Below are 22,076 nucleotides of genomic sequence, written 5' to 3' on the forward strand. Positions count from 1 at the left end.
GGATGCATGGTTTATCTGTGTCCCGGGTCTGTCTGTATGAGTATTGAACTTGGTGAGACTCAGTGAGTCATGAGGTACATACTGGATGGCCCTTAAATCTAGGTCACCATGTTTTGTAGACTCATCCGTGTTAAAAGGAAATTCCTGTAAAGTAAAGTTGCGGACACTAACTTCTGTTTACTAATTCAGCCAGATGGAGGCAGCAGGGTGGAACTAGAGCTCCGTGGTGTGGTTTAATGTTACTGAGCCCCGCTATGGCTCACTTAGCACCATCCAAGTTCTGGGAGTGCAGATGTGTATGAGCCACTCTGTCTTCCAAGAACTTCGGGGTAGTGGGAAGATGGACAAGTAAAAAAATAATTTTAATAGGATGTGATTATTTGGTTTGGTAGAGGTTGAAAAAGGTAATCCATATGCATAGAGTTACCCAAATCAGCCTGGAATATCAAAGAAGGTATCCCAGAAGGCACAATATTTTAGGGGAGTTTTTGAAGGAAATCTGAGATTAGGGGCCAGGTGTACTGATGTTGAATAAAAAATAGTCCAGAGCAGTGAAATAGAAAACGATGTCCAGAGTTTTTTTTATGCTCCTCACATGTCTTAGCTTAAGTATAATTCCCCATTGTGACTATAGAACCTAATACTGAAATGTTTATTGGACTTAAGTCCCTCTGTAATATGAAGATCAAATTTATTTTTAAAAAAATCAAATACATTATCATTAATTGTAATGATTTTAATGAAGGAAGAATTTAAAATAAATGTAAGACAATGGTTGAAAATGGAAGAATAACATTAAATTTTTACCTCTTTACTCTGAAAAATTGGTAACGATGCAGTACTATTTTAAAGTACAGATGAAAATCAAGTTTAGTTAAGAATTGAAATATAATGGTAGTTATTTAAAATTAATACAAAAATGAAATGTGTGTGCATATTAGGTGCAATAACTGTCTTGTGAGGGACACTAGTAATTATGAACTTAAATAATAATGGATAATTGGGAAGTATTAAAATTAATTTTATTTTTTAAAGAAGAAGGAAGTTTGGTTTTAGCAATTGAATAGTAACAAAACACTGAGTCAATTAAATATTAATAGAAATATTTAATTACTTAGGGAAGAAAAATAATACAAATAACATGGGATTATTATATATTTTAAAAATAACAGACAAACATGATTACTTTCCTTAGACATTACTAGATAAGTAGAGGAAGTCTGGAGAATAAATCTAATTTATTCTTCTTTTAGCAGAGCACTTGATAGTTTAATCTTACTTAAAAATTAATTTAAGTTGTTTTGGATATTTTCATTGCTTAGTTGATTAAGAGCTGAGTGAAGTACAGTACCATAGAAAGCATAGATACAGAATTATATTGCTAATTTTAGACAATGACATTAAAGTTGATAATTGTTGCATATAGTGTGTGCAGATGTGTGTTTCAGGAAAGAATTGAATGTTAATATTTCTTTTTTCAAAGGATAATTCATTTCTTACTTTACTGATTAGCCTATTACCTAAAAAGACAAAAAATCAAGAACTATTTTTAAAATAGTTTTTTAAAACATTGGCATCAAAGGAAAAAATTTTCTTAGGTAAAAGAAATTAGGAGAAAGAAAAATACTACTAAAAGCTCTACCTTTGGAGAAATATTATATATTTAAGTTTTTTCTCATTACATATTGATATTTCCTAACAGCTTTTACCGTTTCTATTCATGCTTTTTTCTCATGAAAATAAAAAATGTAAATGTTATATAGCAATACTGTAGTAAAAAAAAAATCATGGTTGTCCTTAATATTGAATCAGTGAATTACTATTTAAAGGTTCAATAATGGCTTTTTCTCGCCCTAACCGGTTTGGCTCAGTGGATAGAGTGTTGGCCTGCGGACTCAAGGGTCCCAGGTTCGATTCCAGTCAAGGGCACGTACCTTGGTTGCGGGCACATCCCCAATAGGGGGCGTGCAGGAGGCAGCTAGTCGATGTTTCTCTCTGATGGATATTTCTAACTCTCTATTCCTCTCCCTCCCTCTCTGTCAAAAAAAATCGATAAAATATATTTTAAAAAATAAATAAATAAAAATATAAGTTCCCATTAAGTATTAAAAAAAAAATAATGGCTTTTTCTTTTTCTTCTTCTTTTTTTTTTTTAATCCTCACCTGAGGATATTTTTCCATTGATTTTTAAAGAGAGAGTGAAGAGAGAGGGAAAGACAGAGAGAAATATCAGTGTTAGAGAAACACATCGACTAGTTGCCTCCTGCAGGAGCCCTGACCAGGGCCCCGGCTGGGAGGAGCCTGCAAACCAGGTATGTGCCCTTGACCAGAATTGAACCCGGGACCCTTTGTCCGCTCTATCCACTGAGCCAAACCGGCTAGGGCAGGCCTTTTCTTCTTTAGATGTTTGAAGGAAGCAAAGATTCGTTTTGTATTGTGATTTTTATTTACACTGATGTTTAGGTGAAAATTATTATTTTTTTACATGTAGCAAAGTCTGAGATGTATGTTAATTCAGTGTGTGTGTTGTTTTTCAGAAAGAATTATTTGTAGAACTCGGCTTAACTACAGGACAACTAGGTATAGATGATTCTACACAAGTGCCTCCTGGTTAGTATTTCTCCCATATGGCATTTGATCAATGATAAATGAGAACGAGGTAAAAATTTATCATGTTATTTCCAAATGAATCTAGTAACATTTTTATATCTGAAAACAAAGCATGCTTTTTCCTCTCCTTTGTTTCTACTAACTATTGAATAGAATTCTGTATATTGTAATGATCAGAGTACAACTTGATGTTGTCTTTTTATTTGAAGCCCAATATAATTTTGTTAAGTCACTGGACATACACAAGTTATTTTGTTGGCAAAATCTTCATTGGCAGCACTCATATTTCCCTTTACTGGCCCTCACTATTTATTTTTATTATTTTTCATAGCACCAAATTACACAAACACAGACATTCCACCTTGAATAAACTCAGGCTTTAAAATTACTATCTCTTAAACCTTAATCATCTAGAAAATTTCCCTAACTTTTCTCTTTTTGTGTATAAGTACAATATGGTTTTTATAAAAGCCCTGATTCATATTTAGCTATAATAAAAGGAAGTAAAAATTGCTTTAAATGCGGGAGGCCTGTATTGTAGTGGAAATAATACTAGACAGGTGTCAGGGAACTATTGTAGACCCTCATCTGCCACTGGCTCGCTGTGTGTCCTGGACAAATCGCTTTACATCTTTGCACTTGTTTCTTCCTCTATAAAATAAGGAAGTTGGATAGTTATTATTCTTAATAATAATAACAAACAGTTATTGAGCATATACCATGTGTTATATGTATATTGTCTCATTTTACGCTCTCAGCAATCTACAAGGTGTGTTTATTACCTCCTTTAAAATTACTAGTTTTTAATGCCTTGGGGAAAGTGTATATCATAAGAAAATGGTTCAGGGAATTTTTATTAATTGGACAAATACAGATTAATAAATTGAATCCCCCTCTTAACCTCCTTCAATCTTTACCCTCCATGTCAAAGACCACTATTTAATTCCTCCCAGCATAGATTGTTTTTGCCAGTTCTTGAACTTTATATGAATTAAAACATATAAAGTTTTGTTATGTACTCTTTGATATTTGACTTCTTTTGTTCACTGTTGTGTTTGTGAGATTCAGCCAAATTGCTGTGTATTTATAAATATTTTGGGCTTTTTGCATTATAGTGTCCATTGTATCAACATACCATACACATTTATTTATGCAGTCTACTGTTGATGGGTATTTGGGAAGTTTCAAGTGTGGGATTATTACAAATAAGGCTGCTATGAACATCCTAATGTGTGTCTTTTGGTGAATATATGTTGAGTATACACCTGGGAATGCAAGTTCTCGGTCCTAGGGTTGGCATAAGTTCAGCTTCAGTAGATAACTGCCAAAGAAATTTTTAAAAGTGGCAGTACCAGTTTACACTTCCATCAACAATGTGTGAGAACAGTAGTTGCTCTGTATGCTTGCTTATGCTGGGTGGATTCCCTCTTCTTGTGTTAGTCATCCTGATGGTAAATAGTGGTATTGTATGATGGTTTTAATTTTTTTCCGTGATGTGAGATAGAAGTAATGCCACCATTTTAAAGTTGAAGAAGTGCAAATGTGAAGTAACTTGCCTAAAGTCACAAATACTAGTGAGTGGTAGAACCAAGATTCAAAACTAAGAAGTCTGCCCTCCTGAATGGGAATTGGTTTCTTTGTAAAAGATGCCCAACAGAGCTCCCCAGCCTCTTCCACAGTGAAAAGTCGGTACACTACAACGTGGAAGAGGATCCCCACCAGAACTGACTATCCTGGCATCCTGATCTTACACTTGTAGCCTCCAGAACTGTGAGAAATGATTTTCTGTTATTTATAAACTACTTAGTTTTGTTTTAGTAGCTTGAACAGACTGAGACAGATATCTTAACTTATACTTCTGTTCATGAAAATGATAATCTATAAAAGCATAATATGCTATTAGACCAGATGTCCTTCTGGACGTCCTTCTGGACTAAGCCAGGGCTGCAGCCGCCATGGCTGCAAGGGAGGGATCCAGGCAGCCGCCCATGGCTGCAAAGGCCTATTCTTGCACAAATTTCATGCATCCGGCCTCTAGTCATATATATATAACTAACAAAAGGGGAAAGAACTAGTAATATAACCTTGAATGATATCTATGTTTTTCACTTTTGAAAAAAAAATCCCTAAGAATTGTTTTAAATCATTCTAAACTTATAATAGCTATGCTTTAGAAAACCTAATTTTTCTCTTAATCTAGAGTATAGTTCTTTGATTCACTCAGAATACAACAAATGTGGGTGAGATCCTGATAAGGGCCAGTGACTAGTGAATACATAATTTGACATAATTTTTGTTTTCAGGGAAGATATAAGATTGAGATAAGACTCACCTGGCTTTGGCTATTATTATATACAAGGGGTAGTTGGAGCAGAAGAGAGAGCACCTAAGTCGGCTGGAGGAGTTGAAAATCTTGTTAGTTGATGCAGTTATTTTTGCTCCCTTGTCTTTTCAAAGCAGGACTGCTGAAAGGGGGGTTGAATTAGTGTTCATCCAATGAGCTTGTTTTTAGTGGTATAGTACTAAAATTTTTGCCTGTGTTGAGAATTGCTAGGCAACAGAATTACTTGGAAAGAAAAATGAGGTCATATAAAACTACTCTTGCCTGAGTGAAAAATAGTTTTTTATTTTTTAGTATATGTATATGGCTTTGGTTAAATTGGAAATGTAATGCTAAATATTTTGAAAATATTGCTAATAGTATTTGGCTAGAGCAGCGGTTCTCAACCTGTGGGTCGCGACCCCTTTGGCGGTCGAACGACCCTTTCACAGGGGTCGCCTAAGACCATCCTGCATATCAGATATTTACATTATGATTCATAACAGTAGCAACATTACAGTTATGAAGTAGCAACAAAAATAATTTTATGGTTGAGGGGTCACCACAACATGAGGAACTATATTAAAGTGTCTCAGCATTAAGAAGGTTGAGAACTACTGGGCTAGAGGCAAGTTTCATATTTAGGATTAAGTTTATGTGTGATTTACAGAAACGATATCCTTCCTACTCATCTTTTAAAAATATATAATTAATTTTATTTTACTTTTTTATTATGTATTGGTTTCAGGTGTACAGCTAAGTAGTTAGACAATCATATAATTTACATAGTGGTCCCCTCATTTCCTACTTATCTTTAAAATCATGAATTACCTATGTTTTACCCATACTGTTTTTCCATCTTTATATTTGAAGTGCATTTCTCACTAACTTATCAGGTTTATATAAGAGTTGATAGAAGAGTCCTTATCACTGTAATGTAGAATCCGTATTTAATAATAATAACATAAATCAGACATTTATTATTTCTGTAAATTCTCATAAATATGCATTTATTTTAAATATACACACACATACTTTCTATGGAAACCATTGATAAGACCTATGCGATGAGGGGAAAGGATGAGCAGAACCAGCATTCTTTCATGAAAAAGGGGGCTCATATTTCTGATATTATTGTCTGAATATACATAATAATGAATCTTATTAGGTGGGGGTTCTGCTAAATAGACATTTTTTCAGGTTGTTATTTCGGAAACAAAAAAGCATCTTCATTTGGCACAGCATTTCCCGAGTGTGTTACATGAAACATTCACCATATGCCCTGTGAAAAAGAGGATCTTGTTTTCAAATAAGGTTTGGGAAAGGCTAGGCCATATTTTAAGATATACAGTTACAGTGTGTGTTACCATCTTAAACACTGTGAGAAGTCCTAAGTAAACTTAGATCTTAGCATCTTCTAATTACATTTCACCAGAGAACCTTTTTTCCCCAATCAAGATCTCCTAATGTAGATGCATCTGTTAACATAGTGATCCTCAGAGCATTCCTTGAGAAACACAGATTACAGATTGGAAATTCTGGTTCTGACTTCTTTGGGCTCTTATTCTTAGACCAGAGTATGGTACTTGGAAAGAAAAATTATTGTATTTTATATAATCAAATAATTTCTCTAAAGTCTTTTTATTTTTATTTTGTACTACTTTCAGTGTATCACCTGGTAGTATCATCCACTTTTATAGAGACAAGAATTGGCTGACAACCTTTGATTCTTTGGTTACTAAGTCTCAGCAATAATAGCTAATTAAAATTAAACAATAAATTAAGATACTTAGGATTAACTTAACCAAGGAGGTAAAAGACCTATACTCAGAAAACTGCAGAACGTTGAAAAAAGAGATAGAGGAAGATATAAACAAGTGAAGAATATACCGTGTTCATGGATTGGTAGAATTAACATCATCAAAATATCCATACTACCTAAACCAATCTATGATTCAATGCAATCCCTATTAAAATACCAATGGCATAGTTCACAGATCTAAAACAAATACTCCAAAAATTTATATGGAACCAAAAAAGACCATGAATAGCCACAGCAATCTTGAGAAAAAAACAACAAAGTTGTAGGGCTAACAATACCAGATATGAAACTATACTACAAAGCCATTGTAATAAAAACAACCTGGTACTGGCACAAGAACAGGCATATAGATCAATGGAATAGAACAGAGAATCCAGAAATCAACCCCAGCCATTATGCTCAATTAATATTTGACAAAGGAGGCAAGAGCATACAGTGGAGTAAAAACAGTTTCTTCAATAAATGGCGTTGAGGTAATTGGACAGGTCCATGCAAAAAAATGAAACTAGACCACCAACTTACACCATATAGAAGAATAAATTCAAAATAGATAACAGACTTGAATGTAAGTTGTGGACCATGAAAATCCTAGAAGAAAATGAAGGCATAAAATATCAGACATCTCACGTAGCAGAATTTTCACTGATACAACACCTAAGGCAAGAGAAACAGGAAAAAATAAACAAATGGGACTATATAAAAAGAAAAAGCTTATGCACAGAAAAGAAACCAGCATTAAATCGAAAAGGAAACCCACTGTATGGGAGAATATAATTGCCAATGATACATCAACATGGTTTTTAATTGAAGTATAATTACATACAACTTTATATTAATTTCAGGAGTATAAAATAATGATTCAGTATTATTATATATTACAGAATGATTACCATAAGTCTAGTTAACATCATTTACCATACATAGTTACAGAATTTTTTTCTTGTGATAAGAACTTTTAAGATTTTACTCTCTTAGCAACTTTCAAATATGCAATACAGTATTATTAACTATAGGTACCATGGAGTATACTACATGCCATGACTTATTTTATAACTGGAAATTTTTATCTTTTGGCTCCATTTACCCATTTCGCCCCCACCTCCACCCCAACCTCTGGCAATCACGCAAAATTTTGCTTTTTTAAGGATAAAATCAAAGATGAATGAGCAGAAACATTTTTGTGTTTTTAGAAGATATTCTCTTTTAACAAAAGGAAAGTAGTTTTGTCATTTTTTTATTCTAATTAAATGCACTTGACTCTTAATTTCTACAAACTTTAAAAAATTTAGAAAAATGATTTTATGCATATAAATATAAATATTCTTATACTTTTCTATAGAGCCATTCAACTTTAAAATAATTAAAAGTATTAATACCAGAAAAATATACCCATAATTATTTTAAATGTGGCTGATCATATTTATGTTTAATTATTTTATTTTATCTTTTTTTTTAGAACTTTTTGAAAATGAGCATGTACGTATTGGGCAAAAAGGTAAGCTTTTGATTATACTTATGATAATTTCTGAAAATGAGACACAATCCTAAGTAAATGTCTGTGTCATATACCCCCCACCCCCAACTGAATTTTAATCTCTAAAGAGCTAACACCCTAAAAAGGAGTAATATTTAACTGCATAGATACTATAATGAGAATCTTTCTAAAGAAGGGAAATGCATCATTTTGGCTTCACCAATAAATGTCAGATAAAGACATACACAGATGGTTCACTAAAAAGGAAATAAATGCAGACACATATTCTTCAAGGATGTTAGCTTAATCCATTCAGCAATAGAATTTAATTTCAAAATCAAAGAGGTAGGTTCTCTCTCTGATGCGCCCACACACTTCCCATTAATGTTAATGGGAATATGCTCTGGCATCAGGAGAAAATGTAACCATCACACTTACCGGGACTGTTCATAATGCTGAGACTTAATAGCTGGAGCGGCGCCTAGTGTTCTGGGAAGCAATGTTCCCATCTTCTGAAGATTAGTTCTTTGTTTTTGTAAATCCTGTTTTATCTTTGAAATATGAACTACAAATAAGTCTTTGTGTCAGAATGACCCTTCTATGGCAATTATATAGTCATATTCTAAACTCCCTGGTATAATTGTTCAAAATCATATTTATTTTTAAAACTTCATTTGTATGAGTTGACATTTTTATTAAACACAATTGCAAATTTAAAATTTTATTTTTTAATTTCATACTTCTTTGTTTGGTTTGGTTTTGTCATTTTCATTTAGCATATGATTTCTCTTAAGAAGAAAATATAAGGAAACAGTACTGTTAGATAAATGTCAGCAGTTATCTAATATCTCTTTTTATTTTTGTTTTGTTTTGTTTGGGCGGGGGGGCTTTATTTCCAGACTTAATAGCTGGTATTTTTATTTAAAAAGACCCACACACAAAAATGAAGAAAAAAAAGCAAAAGTATAATATATCAATTTTGTGAACTTGGCTGCTTATGAAAAATTTTGGCTTCCTTAAAAGGTTAGCACATTTTTGGGGTATTTTCTTTTAAAAACCCTCTTTTCTGTTGTTTTTGGAAAGTAACTAAAAAGTCACCTAATAGAATGGTTATCTTATATCCTTTACAATTTTTAGCCAAATACTTCAAAAATCATACTAACTCCAAATACTAGAACATTTATGACTTAGTAGAATGTGCATAAGAAACTTAGGGTTTCTATAGATATGACTTTACCTGATCATGGAACCTCAAAATTATTGTATATATGCAACACTAGTTTCAGATCCATGCTTATAATTAAAGCAAAGCTATCTCAAGGTAACTTCATTAACAGTTTTTACCAGGCAGGGTAGGAGGTGGAGGAGCTGAAGGCTTAAAACTTGTAGGGCTGTAAATAGGGCCACATCAAAATACAGAGACCAAAAGAAGGTTGTCATGATGTGATATAAATATATTGGACATAAAGATTAGATGTTGGCTTCCCAAAAGATTTTTAATTAAAGATTCCACTATTATTTTTTAAATTATGAAATTTCTAATGAAACTTTAATTAACTATATTACTTTTGCCAGTTCTAGCAGAACAAGATAGTGCTGCTGCTCAACAGTATGTCAGACAAGGAAGCCCCACAGCACTGAGGGCTGAATTATGGGCTCTCATTTTGAATATTTCCAGTCAACCTGAGGTAAGAAGGAAAAGGATAAGCCAAATTTGAACTATTGATTTTTATTTTTCAGACCAGTTATTCAAAATGGAAATACTTTTGTTCTTTGTCTATTATTTACCTTCTTTTTTATTTTAAAACACTGTAGTTTTGAGTTATCTGACAAGATTAATATAGGGTGTCCCAAAATTCACCCAATATGGGGTGAATTTTGGGACACCCTATATAATTTAATCATTGTTCTTAACATAGAAGTCTTTGTTATTAATAATTAGATAATGTGTACTTATCCATACAACAGAACAATCAGTAAATTTTTAAGAAATGGCATCTGTCAATTTAGTTCATGAAGATGTGTGGTAGAAATGGGTTGTTACAGTAGGAAAAATAAAGATGGCAACTCAGTGTAAGTAAATGAGATATATTTATTGAGACTCTGGTATTGGCCAGGTGTAGAAAATGTAGTTGTGAGTAAATTATAGCCCCTATCCTCTTAGTGTTTATACTACTACTAGAGGCATGGTGCATGAAATTCATGCACAGGTAGGGTCCCTAGGCCTGACTGGCGATCAGGGCCAATCTGTGGGGTGACCCGCGGGGCAATCGAGGGGGCCCTTGCTCACACCTGCCTTAGCTGGCCTGGCGCTGCCTGCTCACCAGCCTTGCCCCCACTGCCACTGCCAGTCGGGGCCTGCGGGCTGGGGGCAGCTCCTGCGTTGAGCATCTGCCCCTGGTGATCAGTGCATGTCATAGCGACTGGTCATTCCATCGGTTGTTTCATTGTTTGGTCAATTTGCATATTAGGGTTTTATATAGATAGACTAGAGGCCTGGTGCATGAAATTTGTGCCCCGGGGGGGGGGGAGGGTCCCCCAGCCCAGCCTGTGCCCTCTCGTAATCCAGAACCCCTCAGGGGGATGTCCAACTGCCAGTTTATGCCCGATACCTGCAGTTGGACATATTGCAGCCAGACATCTCTCTCACAATCCAGGACCCCTCACTCCTAACCGCTCACCTGCTCACTCCTAACTGCCCAACTGCTTGCTCCTAACCACCTACCTGCTTGCTTCTTACCACCCGCCTGTTCACTCCTTACCACCCACCTGCTTATTCCTCACTGCTTGGCTCACTGCTCCTTAGCGCTGCCACTGAGGCGGGAGAGGCTTCCACCACTGCCACTGCGCTCTACAGCTGTGAGCCTGGCTTCTGGCTGAGTGGCACTCCTGCTGTAGGAGCACACTGACCACCAGGGGGCAGCTCCTGCATTGAGTGTCTGCTCCCTGATGGTCAATGCACATCATAGTGACTGGTTGTTCCAATCATTCCGGTTGTTACGTCATAACAATCGCTTCGGCTTTTATATATATATAGATTAATGATTATTATTAAAGTTTGAGGCTGACTTTGTAAATGTGATTGGCCTTTAACTTTTTTGTTTTATTTTTAACTCTAGGATATCTTGTATTATGAACAGCTTAAGACCAATGTGATACAACATGACCTTTTGGTGGACAGTCTAATTTATAAAGTAAGTAAAAGTTTTCATTTCATTATTGTCATTAAATTTTTTTTGAGAGTCTTTAACATGCAGGGCCTGCACTATGTATAATGATACACATTAACCTTGAAAAATAATTCTAAGTGATCATTATACTTATAAAATTAAGGTTGACCTTCAAATTTCGCAGTATCTATCCAATGTTATCTTCTTTCCTTTTGAACCTGTCCTCATGAGCCTTTCCTGGTCCTCCCAGTTTTTTTAATTAAGAGAATGATAGCCATTTTTTATCCTTAAAATTTCAAGTTTATGGCACAAACTTAAAAAGCAACTGAAAGAAATATCAGACTATGATATTTTTATCTTATTTATCTCATTCTTGTGGATCTACTTGTTTATTATCTTGTATTGAAGTCATTTTTTATTTTTTATTTCTTTTAGCTTCTAGACATGGATAAGCACGTCTCAAGTGTTATAATAGGGATGCATTGAGTTTTTGTCTCCAGGTATCTGATAAGAAGTTGAGATGTAGATGCTACAAGCATGATAGAGAGTATGACTAACTCTGAATTAATAATTAGGCTATTTAAAACAGTTGTATTTTAAATTTAGAACTTGTAAGATAGAAGAGAAGGGTATATTATTTCAGGTCTCAGAAATGGGGAAGAGAAGATTACACAGTGAGGACCTGAAGATTTGTCTGGGAGAACATGACAACTATGAGTAATGACTGCTTACTATGTGCCATAGAGTGTTCCAAACTCTTTACATAGATTGTCATTTGATTCTGACAGCTACCTTAAGAGTAGCAGATACCAGCACTTAGGTTATAAATGTATTTTTTTTTCTTGGGAAAAATTGCATTCTACAAAATCATGCATTAAAAAAATAGAGCTGCCCTGACTGGTTCGGCTCAGTGGGTAGAGCGTCGGCCTGTGGACTGAAGAGTCCCGGGTTCGATTCCAGTCAAGGGCATGTACCTGGGTTGCGGGCACGTCCCCAGTAGGGGGTGTGCAGGAGGCAGCTGATGGATGTTTCTCTCTCATCGATGTTTCTAACTCTGTCCCTCTCCCTTCCTCTCCATAAAAAATCAATAAAATATATTTTTTTTTAAAAATAGAGCTTATGGGAAAAAGAGGGTTGGGTAGCTTTTGCATTTTTTAACCAGAGTACTAACAAGGACAATGATTGGTAGCTTGGCAGATGAATTGGATAGCTCAGGCAGGCTGCTCCTTCAGGAGCTATTAAAAATGTACAAAAATAATAAAGTAGAAATGCTGAAATAATGTAGATTGAAGTGGTAGGCTGGGCTATAGAGGCTGCTGCAAGGTGGGCATGAGAGGAAGTAAAGCAACGAAGGCTGGGTGTGCCTTTCTGGAGAGGGAGCACCCAGTGCAGTCATTCATCTTTAACATTCTTAAATACAGTAATAGGGATCATCCTTTCATGACTGCAATTCTACTCCTGCTGTTTTAGCTCCCCTTTTTGAAAGAAAAATTGCATATGGACCAGCACAATTTCCATATTATACTGACCTCATTCCCTTACTCACCAGCCAATAGTGGCACGGGTTATAACAAAACAGGAAGTACTATTATTTTTAGCATTTTACAACTGAGGGAACCAAGGTAAAGGGAGAGTAAAGAAACTTGTTTTAATTTACATATTACGTAGCAAAAACAACATCTGAATCTGGATAAATTGACTTCTTGGCCACACTTTTAACCACTAGGCTCTCAGGGAGCAAAGATGAGCAGAGTTAAGAGGGAGAGTCTTTTGATGAAAAGTCTCAATTCTCAGAGTTTTTACATAGATTTGGATCAGAGATACCACTGTTAATTTTGAGGTTATGATTGTGCTCAGGCGATTTATTTTAGCAAGAGTGCAAGAGATCTTTTGGCTCTAAGACCTTCAACCCCTTTCCTATTCAAATAAGAGAAGACTCACAAGAGGAGTTCAGAAAATCAGGGAGAGTTGCCTTTACTGCCAGGATGAATTTCAGTTTGAATCAGTAAATAAAATCTGCTGTGAGAAAGAGGTAAACAATTTGTGTCTGACAAATTGAATATAAGTTTTGGCAGAATCAATCCTGACTGTCCACAACATGAGTGTTTTTAGGAAGAAATCTGTCACTGATTAATCCTTATTTGTGTTAGTTGATCTCTGCTGATCTTGTTGAAACAACTCCAAATGTTATTAAAATCATTCCTTGAGGGAATGAGCATTTTAAAAAATTATTTGAAGTTTCATTACAGCTCCCATTGGCAAAGACTCATTTTTAATTTAACTGAAAATAAAGTCAATTATTTTAGTGGTTAAAGGAATGAATGGAACAAGGCAATATTAAATATAGAACATCATCAAACCCTCACTAAGCTAAATTACTAAATGTTTCTCTCTGGACTGAATTTTTTTTACAAATGTATGTTTTATCCACATCGTCTACAGTTTCTCATCACTTACTATGACCTGACAGCTTATAGCAGTGTTTGCCAACCTTTCCCTTATTATCCCCTAAGATAACTAATTTTTCTCTAATGTAAAAATTAAATACCAAAGAAAAGATTTCGTTGCATAAGGATGAGCTTTGGAGGTCCACAAACCATTGTAATATGTAAACTTTTTGGCCCCCAAGAACCAATTGTCACCCCCTGAGGGCATGTCACCCTGTGGAGAATGTGGATCTCCCTCTCTGCCCATGTTGTCTTCTGATATAGCAGACTGGACCCTTTCTTCTCTCTTAATTGGTGTATTTAAGTTTTTCCAGACCTAGCACACTTTCAGCCACTTCCAGCGTCATCCATACTCATTTCATCTTCTTTTTGCTGCTTTGCTCAACAGCTCACTTGAATTTTATAGACTGACCAATATTATCAAGGATTTCTTCAGTACTTCTTTGTAATTGTTCCCATTCTTCTACTCTGTATGTTTTCTTGCTGATGAGGTTGTAGACTTCTTAAAGATAAACATTGTCTAACTTTGATTTTTGTAATAAGTGATGCCTTGCAAGTGAATGATTGCAAAGGCATGGAAGATTTTTTGTATATTGAGAGTATGGCAAGAATGTGGACCTGAACAGTGGAGGGTGAGATTGGAGCAGTAATTTGGGGCCAAATTGTTATGATTATTTTTGGATATTATGATGACATCTGTTTTTCCACTGTTTAAGATGCCTAAATATCGGGTTAAAAGGAGATAGAATTGAAATAAATACTAAGGAATTACTAATGAAACCTTAAAAGTGTCAGCAATTTAATGTCAAATAATATATCACATTCTATATTAGTCAAGTAAACTTAGAGCAGTGATAAAATTTAAAGGAGAAGTTTATAATCCTATATAATAAAAGCCTAATATGCTAAGTGTCTGGCCATCCGTTCAACCAATCAAAGCATAATATGCTAATGATATGCTAAGGCTGCTCAACTGCTCGCTATGATGTGCACTGACCACCAGGGGACAGATGCTCTGACTGGTAGGTTAGCTTGCTGCTGGAGTCCAGCCAATCAGGACTGAGCAAGATGGGCCCGACACACCTTGGAGCCCTCCTGTGGTCCTTCCTCTGCTGGCCAACCTCCCGCGTCCCTCCCTAGCCCCAGTCGTGTACCAGTGTAGTCTCTCAACCTGGCCTGCACCCTCTCACAATCTGGGACCCCTCAGGGGATGTCGGAGAGCCGGTTTCAGCCTAATCCCGCAGGCCAGGCTGAGGGACCCCACTAGTGCATGAATTCGTACACCAGACCTCTAGTCATACATAAAGTAGTAAAGTCATTTTAGTATTCTTTCCAGATATTACATTTATGTCTTAGCACTATAGACATATTTATTTAGGTTGTTTTCAGTAGTCTCTACTTTTAATTTTAGGATGTGAAGTTGACGGCAAGCAATGATGATTATTATTTTGTATTTGAAGATTATTTATATCAGGTAAGTTGAAAAATTAAAATATATAATGTTCTTGTTAAGTTCTCTAATTCGGATACTTTGGGGGATATCTCTGTTGTTAAATGAATCCTCCTGAAATCCAAGCCATGTTTATTTTATCTCAAATTAAATGTTCTAAATTTGGGATAAGGTTAGCTTTGTTCTCATGTGGGATTAGATGGGAGAACAATATTTTGCACAATGAAGTCAGAATGGTCTTTTTGTTTGTTTGTTACTTTAACCAGTTATACTTTAGGGTGGTTTGTTATATAGTAATAGAAACTGAAACAGATTCCGTTGGCCAAAGATGCAACAATTTGAGCATCAAAAAGTATAATGACTGGCTCCATACACATCAACTACATTAAAATCCAAAACTCATTACTGATATCTTTTTCAAAATCTCATTTGTCACTTTTAGAATTTTCTAGAGCACCAACTTATTCTAAAAATCCCATATAATAAAAGCCTAGGTGGCATCACGCCCCAGTGCAGTGCCCTCACGCAATGTCATCACCAGATGGCCGCCACAACACGGCCACCACAACACGGCCACCACAAGATGGCCAGCAGGGGAGGGCAATTGGGGACGATCAGACGGCAGGCAGAAGCGGTTAGGGGCAATCAGGCAGATAGGCAGGTGAGCAGTTAGGAGCCAGAAGTCCCGGATTGTGAGAGGGATGTCTGACTGCCTGTAGTGGACATCCGCCAAGGGGTCCCAGATTGGAGAGGGTGCAGGCCGGGCTGAGGGACACACCGCCCCCCTGCATGAATTTCATGCACCGGGCCTCTAGTTGATAAATAAAGGAAAACATCAAGCAGATATTCTATATCCTATATATCTTGCTTTTTCTGTACACATTTTTTTCTAGGATAGACAAATAGTTGCTGAAGGAAAATTCTTTTTCTCCACCCCCCCCCCCAACTTTATTGAGATATAATTGACATATAACACTGGGTAAATTTAAGGTGAACAATATGTTGGTTTGATACATTTAATTATTACAAAATGATTATCACCACAGCATTAGCTAAACCTCTAATCTGTCATATAATTACCATTTCTTTTTTGTAGCAAGAACATTTAAGATCTCTCTAAGCAACACTCATGTATATAGTAGTGTTATTAGCTATAATCATCATGCTATACATTATATCTCCAGAATTTGTTAATCATATAACTTATAATCTTTTAACTTTGTACCCTTTGACCAATATCTCCTCATTTCCCCCAGCCTGCAATCCCTGTTATTCATCACTCTTTCTGTCTCTCTGACTTGGCCTTTTCTTTTTCTTTTTTAAGATTCCATATGTAAGTGATATCATACATTATTTCTTTCTCTGTCTGACTTACTTAACTTAGCATAATGCCCTCAAGATTCATTCAGGTTGTCACATCACAAATGGCAGAATCTCCTTTTTGATGGCTGAATAATATTCCTTTGTATTTATATACCACATTTTATGGGTTTACATTCTATTCTAGCTAAGGAGACAAGACATGGGCATTAAAATATTTTTAAAATTGAAAGTATTTATGTCAAGCATTGGATATTAGAGAAATTAATATCATAGACAGTAAATACTATAGGAGTGTGATTTAACTTTATTTTTCATTTTTATCAATATTTTAATCTACCTTGTATTAATTTTAAATGTTATATAATTTTTTCAGTCACAATCTCATGGCCTTTGCTGCTTATAGTACTTTGGAATGGCACTAAATAAGCTTTACTGTGGATATTTATCCCTGTAACATAAGAAAAAGGATAATTATATCATCTAAGCTCTGTATTTGGGAATTATGCAGAATTAAATTTTCCTCATGTGGATAGTTACTAAGAATACACTCCATGATCATAACTTAATTATTTATATGAATTATTGGAGAGAAGTTGATTTTAAATAATAAAAATGTACACATTAAAAACAATATTTTATTATCAAAAATTGAGTTCTAGTTTGTCTTGGGAAAATTATTCATATATGCATGTATTTGTGTGTGTGCGTGTGTATATGTGAGATAAGACCAAAGAAAGCCTTATTTTTATCATTAATTACAAGCTTTCCTTTGGCAGAACTGCCTAGCAACATAAGTGCTCTGTGGGAAAATAGTTGGTGATAATGGAGTGAATTTAATGTTTCTGGTCATGTTCTGGGTCTAACCCATTTATTGGGTTTGTGACTAGATTACAGAATTAGATGTGCCACGGCATGTGGCACAGCCGTGTCTGTATACAGATGAGAAAAATTCAGCAATCCCTCTTTAAGGAAAATCTGGGCCTATGTTACAAGGATGCACAGATATTGTTTCTGAATGGCTCATGGTAGTTACCTAAATTTTATAGGTAACAACACTGAACAGTATACAAATTATATATATTTTTTGTTAATCCTCACCCAAAGATATTTTTCCATTGATTTTTAGAGAGGGTGGAAGGAAGAGGGAGAGATGGAGAGAGAGAAACTTCCATGTGAGAGAGAAAAATTCATCAGTTGCTTCCCACACTTGCCCCAACCAGGGCTGGGGATCAAACCTGCAGCTGAGATATGTGCCCTTGACTGCAATCAAACCCATGACCCTTTAGCCTGCAGGCTGATGCTCTATCCACTGAGCTAAACTAGGTAGGGCATATAGAAATAATGTTTTGAGTAATAAGTCAACTTTTTATCATTCCAAATTTCAGTTAGTTTTTATTTTGCTTGAAATTCTTAAAAATACTTCCTGGTGCTGAAAGCCCTAAATGATGTGAGAGTTTTAAAATGTGTTCAAATAGAACATGCCCCTTATGCCATGGAAGTACAGTGGGTAGTGGGACTGTCATTTTCAGGTTCCATACTTAATGGCATCATGACAACCTGCAAGTTAACTTTTTGTCCAAAGTGTATAAAATATTCATGGGGAAGAATTTCTTTACTCTTTCTGTTGTATGACAAATCCTCTATCATATGCTTGGCTTATGTTGCATATGCTTAATAATAGTACTGACATTTAGAGTATGCCCTGATTACAAATATTTTAATGCCATTTAATGGAGTTTAAGAAAGAACCAGATGCAAGCAGATATGCTTTATTCATGTATCCATTTAGTCAAATTAGTGAGTGTCTGTTTTGATACAGACACTGTATCAGGTGCTGCATAAGAAGATTAAGCTCACATTATAGTGGAAAATGAGGGGAAAGGCAAATACATAGTTATAATTTGATAATTATTCTGACAGCTCTGTAATTTGTAATGTTCCATACAAACACAGTTAAAGGGGAAATAAATTCTGGGAATAGTGCAGTTTAGGCTTCAGAATAGAAATGTTGTAAGAAATGTCTGGTTCTGAAAAAAATAAAAGCTTTCAACAAAGAACCCACATGTACTCCCACCACTGCAGGTACTCCACCTACCCGCGTCTGCACTGTCTACTCAGCTTTCCCTGTTATTATGGAGGCACTGCCCTTGCTTTTATGTTTGATAAAGCCAGTCCCTGCATTTGGACTCCAAAACTCATCTCCCCTTGGTATTCATAGGCAGTGCAATTGTAGTTTTTCCATTGTCAATTTCCCTATCTTCAGATTTCTCCTCTCATACAGATAGGCCATTAATCTTCTTATCTGAAAATCAAAGCAAGATAAAATGAAACAAAAATTTTTCTTGATCCTATATCCTTTCCAAATACTGTCCCACCCTCTGTTTCCTTATTCAACACAACTCCTTTTTAAAAATCTATAGATACTGTTTTCAATTTCCATCCTCCTATTCTCTCTTGAACCCTCCAAAGCAATCCTTTTTTCTTATCTTTTTTCTTCTTTTTTTTCTTTTTCTCAATGGCTCTACCAAAGGTCATTAGTGACTTCATATTGCGGAATCCAATAGTCCGTCCCCACTTTCTGACCTTACTTTATCTATTTGGTCATTCAATTAATCATACCCTCTCCTTGATTCTCCTTGATTTCTTCACATGGCTTCCAGGACATCATGATTTCGGGTTTCCTTCTGATTCATTCACCTTTGCTGGCTTTTCCTCACCTCCCTGTCCTGCGTTGGAGTGCCCCAAGGATAAGTCCTTGGACCTCTTTCAATTTTTATGTCCTTGCCCTTAGTGATCTCATCTATTCTCATGGCTCTAAATACCACCTATACACCAACAATTCTCACTTTTCTATCTCTTTGTGGACCTCTCCCTTCAACTCCAGGCTTACCTGCCTGCTCCTGGGGAGCTGTTCTTTTAACCTAAGCTGATTGCCTGACCCTAACTGATATAGCAAACTTCTCCCAATATATATATATATGTGTGTGTGTGTGTGTGTGTGTGTGCGCGCGCGCGCGCGCGCGCATGCATTATCCCTCTTGTCTGCATTATTTTTCTCCATGGCACTGAACACCAAATGACATATAATACATTGTGCTTTTTATCCTGTATCCCTTCATAAAAACATAATCACTATGAAGATAGGGATTTGGGGTTTTGTTGTTGTTGTTACTCATGGCTGTATTTTTAGTTTGCAGAACAGTGGCTGCCACAAAGTAAGTGTTCGGTAAATACTGTTGGAAGGAAAGACAGAAGGAGGGAGCTATCAAAGGCAGAGCAGCGCCAGGGGGATTTTGGTGGCTGGATAAATATGCAAGTGGAGAGAGATGGAAGAATCAAGAATGAGTTTTCAGGCTTTGGATAGCTCCAGGCATGGTGATCTGGGAATTAAGATTAGAAACACATGAAAGATGTATAGTTTGGAAGTCAGGGGGACAGAAAAGGGACAAATTTTACAAGTGTATTTTTCCTGATAAAAATGTGATAAGAAAAATATCTGAGAGTCCATGCCTAAGCACGAAACTGGAACAGAAATAAAAGCCTTTCTTTTTAATTTTTCTCCCAGTATTTTCCAGTCATTGCGAGTGAGATTGTCAGCACTATTTTCATCAGGTATTTAGAGAGTGCTTATTAGGTGCCAGGATCTGCTCCAGACACTTCACGTACTTTATCACTAATTCTTACCACACCCTGTGAGGTAACTTTATTCCCATTTTACAGATGGAGAAGCAGAGGCTGAGCCCAAGCTCACACAGCTGCCAAGGCCAGGCCGAGTCTGTTCCGTTTCAAAGCCCCGTAAGCCCCAGTACCCTTTAATTTATGAAAATGTGAATTATGGCAGAGTGTTTAAAAAAGTCATCCTTGAAAATTTGTCATTTGGAGTTCTCCAAATTTGGATAAAAATTCAAGGGCACTACAATGAAAAACTTGTCTCAGAGTTGTAAATTAAAGTGACTCTCCATTTGGCCTCCATCCTTTCTTACGTGCCTTTTATTACATAAGTAACTTATTCTCTGAAACATTCACCATAAATATATATTCAAGAGACTAGAGAAAACCATCAGCCCAAATAAATCGTTTGCAGCTGTATGTGGACAATTTAGAAATGATTCTGCTATCGCAAGCGTAGTTCAGACTTACATGTCCAGTTTCTTATAGCTCTTCTAAATAAAGTAAATCATTACCATGTATAGCCTCATCCTCATACAGTTTAATTTTTATTTATTAGTAAGTAATCAAAGTTAAATTTTCTAGTTCATTTGATTGAAATTGTCATCCTAATAAGAGTTGGCAGCTCTTTGCTTACATTTCAATATGTAATGTCTCACATATCACCTCTGGCATTATCACCTTACAGGCACAAGTATTCTCTGTAGAGCAGTCTCAGATATCTAGTCTTCTCCAGGGCATCAGGGAGTCTAGAGGGATATATTTCAGCACAGAATTTCTCCTAACATTACTGTGTTCTCAACAGCCTGCTAAGGGACAGTTAATACAAACATTTCTTTAGGAATTGTTTTCTCTCTAGGCAACAGTAGAAAGATATTTGTAAGTAAATTTTCCTTTTGCATTATTTTACTTGAATTGTATTAGTTATTACTGTACTAGTTGTATTACTTTATTAGTTGTATTAATTGTATTAGTTACTTATTGTTGCTATAACAAATTACCACAAAATAAATATATTCTCTTGTAGTTCTGAAGGTCAGAAGTCTGCATTGAGTTTCACTGGGCTAACCCAGGGGTTGCCAGGTCTGTGTTACTATAGAGCAGTGGTTCTCAACCTTCCTAATGCCACGACCCTTTAATATAGTTCCTATAATATAAGACCCTTTAATATTGTGGGTGACCCCCAATTTCATTGTTACAAATTGAACATAATTAAAGCATAGTGATTAACCAAAAAAACAATATGTAGTTATATATGTGTTTTCTGATGGTCTTAGGCGACCCCTGTAAAAGGGTCATTCGACTCCCAAAGGGGTCACGACCCACAGGTTGAGAACCGCTGCTACAGAGGCTCTGGAGGAGAATTCCTTCTCTTACCTTTCCAGCTTCTGAAGTTTACCTGCATCCGTGGCTCGCAGCCCCTTCCTCCGTCTTTGAAGTGCCAGGCAGCATCTTCAGATCTCTCCCTGACTCTGCCCTGTTGTCTCTTTTATTGATAAGGACCCTTGTTATTACATTGGGCCTAGCAAGAAATTCAGGATAATCTTCTGAACTAACTAACTTCAATTTAATCACCTCTGCAAAACTCCTTTTGTCATGTAAGGTACAATGTCCTCAGGTTCTAGGGATTCAGATGTATATCTTGGCTGGAGAGAGAGGGGGGCATTATTCTACCTACCATGGTGATACAGGGAAGTTTCCCAAGAGAAGAGAATATTATTATTTACTGGCTTGATAACATTTTATAGATATAGAATATTTTAGAGCCTAATGATTTTATTTTACTAAATT

The 22,076-nt window shown here is 35.8% G+C and overlaps 1 protein-coding gene across 2 annotated transcripts in view; it reads left to right on the forward strand.

Annotated features, from left to right (window-relative positions):
• The window catches only part of TBC1D19 (TBC1 domain family member 19), a 119,095-nt gene that overhangs the window by 54,141 nt on the left and 42,878 nt on the right, over positions 1-22,076 (forward strand). For both annotated transcript variants that reach the window (XM_036330721.1, XM_036330711.1), the window contains exons 9-13: positions 2,538-2,610; positions 8,209-8,247; positions 9,802-9,914; positions 11,346-11,420; positions 15,255-15,317. In XM_036330721.1, the coding sequence (XP_036186614.1) occupies positions 2,538-2,610; positions 8,209-8,247; positions 9,802-9,914; positions 11,346-11,420; positions 15,255-15,317 (363 nt within the window). The remainder of the gene's footprint in view (positions 1-2,537; positions 2,611-8,208; positions 8,248-9,801; positions 9,915-11,345; positions 11,421-15,254; positions 15,318-22,076) is intronic.

Source organism: Myotis myotis, unplaced genomic scaffold (genome assembly GCF_014108235.1).
Source record: "Myotis myotis isolate mMyoMyo1 unplaced genomic scaffold, mMyoMyo1.p scaffold_m19_p_1, whole genome shotgun sequence".
NCBI lineage: Eukaryota > Metazoa > Chordata > Mammalia > Chiroptera > Vespertilionidae > Myotis > Myotis myotis.